Source organism: Larimichthys crocea, chromosome XIII (genome assembly GCF_000972845.2).
Source record: "Larimichthys crocea isolate SSNF chromosome XIII, L_crocea_2.0, whole genome shotgun sequence".
Taxonomy (NCBI): Eukaryota; Metazoa; Chordata; class Actinopteri; family Sciaenidae; genus Larimichthys; species Larimichthys crocea.
In genome coordinates, this window is record NC_040023.1 from 185,031 (window position 1) to 188,956 (window position 3,926).

At 37.2% G+C, this 3,926-nt stretch overlaps 1 protein-coding gene across 1 annotated transcript; it reads right to left on the bottom strand.

Annotated features, from left to right (window-relative positions):
• Positions 1-995: 995 nt before the first annotated feature.
• LOC109137265 (glutamic acid-rich protein) lies at positions 996-3,708 on the bottom strand. The gene is made up of 2 exons (XM_019254801.2): positions 3,403-3,708; positions 996-1,658 (listed from the first exon to the last, which is right to left on the bottom strand). Exon 2 carries the CDS (start codon positions 1,570-1,572, stop codon positions 1,207-1,209), a length of 366 nt encoding a protein of 121 aa, XP_019110346.1. The 5' UTR covers positions 1,573-1,658; positions 3,403-3,708; the 3' UTR covers positions 996-1,206.
• Between the last annotated feature and the right edge of the window lie 218 nt (positions 3,709-3,926).

Here is a 3,926-nt window from a genome sequence, read left to right on the forward strand (position 1 = left end):
CAGTGTGTAGAATTTAGTGACAAACTGTAAATAGAGTCCCCTAAATGTCACAGCCTGCCTCCACAGAGAAAGCACATAGTGACAGCTTCATCTGCACAGCTGAGTTCAGGACACACTTCATCCTCTAAGGCTGTCATCTTCTTCTGGTTTTGTTTCTATAATCTTAATAATGTGAAAATATAAATTTTGTCTGTGAATCGCTCTTAGTCTGGCCCCTCTCCTGAGACCAGTTTGAAAATGTATTGTTTTCAATGTTACATTATATTACATTATATTACATTACATTATATTACATTAAATTACATTACATTTGTCTACATTACATTATATTACATTACATTTAACTATGTTGCATTGCATTATATTACATTTTACAATACATTACATTATATTACATTTTACAATACATTGCATCATATTACATTTTACAATACATTACATTATATTACATTTTACAATACATTACATAATATTACATTATACTGTATGACATTATATGACTTCTTACTTCATTGCATTACATTACATCATGTTAAATTGAAGACTATATTTGTCCTGGTTTGAGTATTTCCTTCCTGTTTTATGTCTTCTGTTAGTACCTGTCTTTGTCTTTGTCCTGTCTATGCCAGATTCTTGGATTTAGTTAGTTTTTACCCAAACTCATCAGTCACCTTTTGCTTGTGTTTACAAAGTTGTTCATTAAGTTATTAAAATGATATTTTGTTCACACTACCTTCATGCCTACATTTCAATTAAGTTTTTAGAACTAACCATGGCAATATTATATTATATTGTATTACATTATATTATGCTACACTACATTTGACTACATTACATTACATTAATTGTATAAAATAAAATAAAATAAGATAAAATTAGATCGTTTGGGGTTTCTGGTTTTCCAGTTTTTCCTAACGTGTCTTCTGATAGTTCACTACCTGTCCTTGTCTTTTTCCCACCTGTTTTTTGTGTCACCTGTGTTTATTTAGTCCATGTGTTGTCCCTCTTTCCTTTATTATGTTGTCTGTGTCTGTGCTAGACTCCAAGGCTGTGTGAGGCTTCAGCTGCTCTCCAGATTGGACAGATTTCAGATGGTCTCAGATTCCAATTGTCAGTCTTCATGGCCCTCATTAGATGTCATCATCTTCATCTTTTTCCCCCGATGACATGGAGGCATAGCCAGAATCTGCATCTTCATCTTTCTCATCATCCTCCTTTTTGAACAAAACCTGGAAAAAGATAGTCCCCGTATTCTTCATCTTCCTCATCATCACCAATAATGGCAAGGAAGAAAATGAATACATCAAATGCCTCTTCGTTTTCGTTTTCGTCTTCATTTTCGCTATCTGAGAGGAGAAGATGAACATCCACACCTTCATTGTCACTGAAGACAGCCTCCTCATCGGAATCGTCATCTTCATCCTCATTGACAACGATGTCCTCTTCTTGATGTTCATCCTCCTCCTCAGAGATAGCAACACCCTCCTCCTCCCCGAGAGGCTCCCTGCCATTCCTCCGTGGCCTCTGAGCTGGATACTGCTCCTCATCGTTCTCCTCCCTGCTCCTCTTCATGGAGACGCTGACACCAGATGTGGAAGGAGTGGACTCTGTGCTGCTCTGGGACTCGAGCGATGACGGCAGGTCGAAGTGGGGGGCATCTGCAAGAAAATGTTAAAATAAAAGTTAAGACTCTCTTTCAGTTATAAAGTTATACAGTTGTAAAAAGTTAAAAATAGTAATAGACTCAAATAACACTTTAATAACAAATAATAATAATAACTTAAATTCTACTCTGTCAGAACAGTCATGTGTGAGAAATGAGAACATGACAAAACACACATATAATGAGTTATATGTGTTCACAGATCAAGACCACATCACTTATTTAAGAAACACATCAAACGGCTCACTCACACACACACACACACACACACACACACACACACACACACACATTAACCTTAAGACCACACAGGACTTGCACACAATGGAAAAGTTGAGATTGCACATGTTCAAATTCACTAGTTTTACAATAGTAACAATTTTACATACAAATTTCACATGTTTTACTATCACTAATCTAACATGAATGCCAGCAACGAATTGATATTATTAGGAATGGGTACAACTTAGTTATAAAAATACGTAAAGTAAAAGAGTTCTTAGTAATAATAAAACAATGAATAAACAGTCAACGTGGATCTGAATGTGAGTTCACAGATGTGATTAAATCTGAAGTTAAATAGATCACATGTTCCAACAACAGCTCTGAATACATTTTAAATCTAGAGAGAAAGAAAAGGCCCTTGTCTGCCCTGATCTCGCCAACCAGTTTGACGAGCAGAAAACTGCGTGCGTAATTACGCACACTGAACCCTGGGTTCTAATAACAGAGCCTCTCTAGTATCACCACACAAACGTCTGAGTTTCTGTGAAAAATAAAGTAGTTTAATCTCACTGCCCATGCAGAACATGCGGCATCCTGCACGCAGGACGCATGCGTGCGTAAAGCTGCGAGCCAAACCACTAAAACGGCTCTTCAAACTTCACACGGATCAATAAAAACATTTCAGTTTTAATAAAGCAACAACACGTCAAGTGAAACAATTATAATAAAGTGACTAAAAACAACAGCTCGGAATACAGTTTAAAACAGGTGAGGAAGTGACCCTGGTTTGTTTGCGGTTGCGCGTTCTGACGTTGGCTGCTTAAAGTTCCATCGTCTCCATGGTGATATAAATGTACATTTGATGCATTTTATGAAAATGGCTCAGTCACCATCTTGAATCCAATTCAATTAGTCAAAATTGATTCAAAACAATGTTTTACCGTAGCAACAGTTTTACATAGAAATAGCACAAGATTCGCCATCACTGATCTAACATGAATGTCAAATAGTTTTCTCCTCCACTCAACGTGGATAGAATAATTCATAAATGTGACGAACTTTAAACTGAAATGGACCCGATATTCCGACACCAGCTCTGAATACAGTTTAAAACAGGTGAGGAAGAGCCCCTGGTTTGTTTGCGCCTGCGCGTTCTGGCGTTAGCTGCTAAAAGTTCCATCATCTCCATGGTGATATAAATGTATATTTGGTGCATTTCATTTTAAAAAACGGCCCAGTCGTCATTGTACATTTAACATATTTTTCAGTTAAAATCGACAGTTTTGATGCCCTCGAAGTAAAACAAAAAACAAAAAACACTAGTATCACCCAATCTGTTTCTCAAATATTTTCCAACACATCCAATTTTAAATTCAACAAGGTATGCTCACGTTTGTACTGAGGAAGCTCCCATATATATATATAAATAAAATATTACTACTACTACTACTACTAATAATACTAATAATAATAATAATAATTATTATTATTATAATAATAAAATATTGTCTCACCTGTTGGACGGGGGTCCGACTCCCCTTTCTCCTTATTCTCCTTCTTCTCCCCTTTCTTCTCCTGTCAAAATAAAAAGTAATAAAAATCTCCCTCTTCTCCTCCTTTTTCCTTTACTCCTTCTCCTCCTCCTTTTTCTCCTACTTCTTCCTCCTCTCGGTGATCCAAAAAGTTTCCCAAATGCTTTCCAAAGAGTTCAGCTCTCGGTCAGCGGCCAGGCTTTTCAGCAGGTCAACTCGGGTCAGCAGGTGCAAAGTGAGAACGAGTCAAAGGTCAGCAGGTCTTATGACCTCGTCTGCGCGTCACCGTTCTGTTTCCGTACGCGACGGGCCAATCAATAATTGTCTGATTTTTCCTCCATGATGTGAGTGATTTTCAAATGTAAGCCCCAAAGTCCTGAACATAAAGCACCTCCGTCCTCATTTTGTATGTAAGGGTGCATATAAAGAAAGTCATCCCATTTGTTCTAACTTCTCCTTCTAAACTAAATACTCAATGTGAACACTGCCTCCAGAGATCCAACACT

Bases quoted from the DNA above. Each gene is read 5' to 3' on its own strand.
- LOC109137265 (XM_019254801.2), bottom strand. From the start codon at position 1,572: ATGAAGAGGAGCAGGGAGGAGAACGATGAGGAGCAGTATCCAGCTCAG.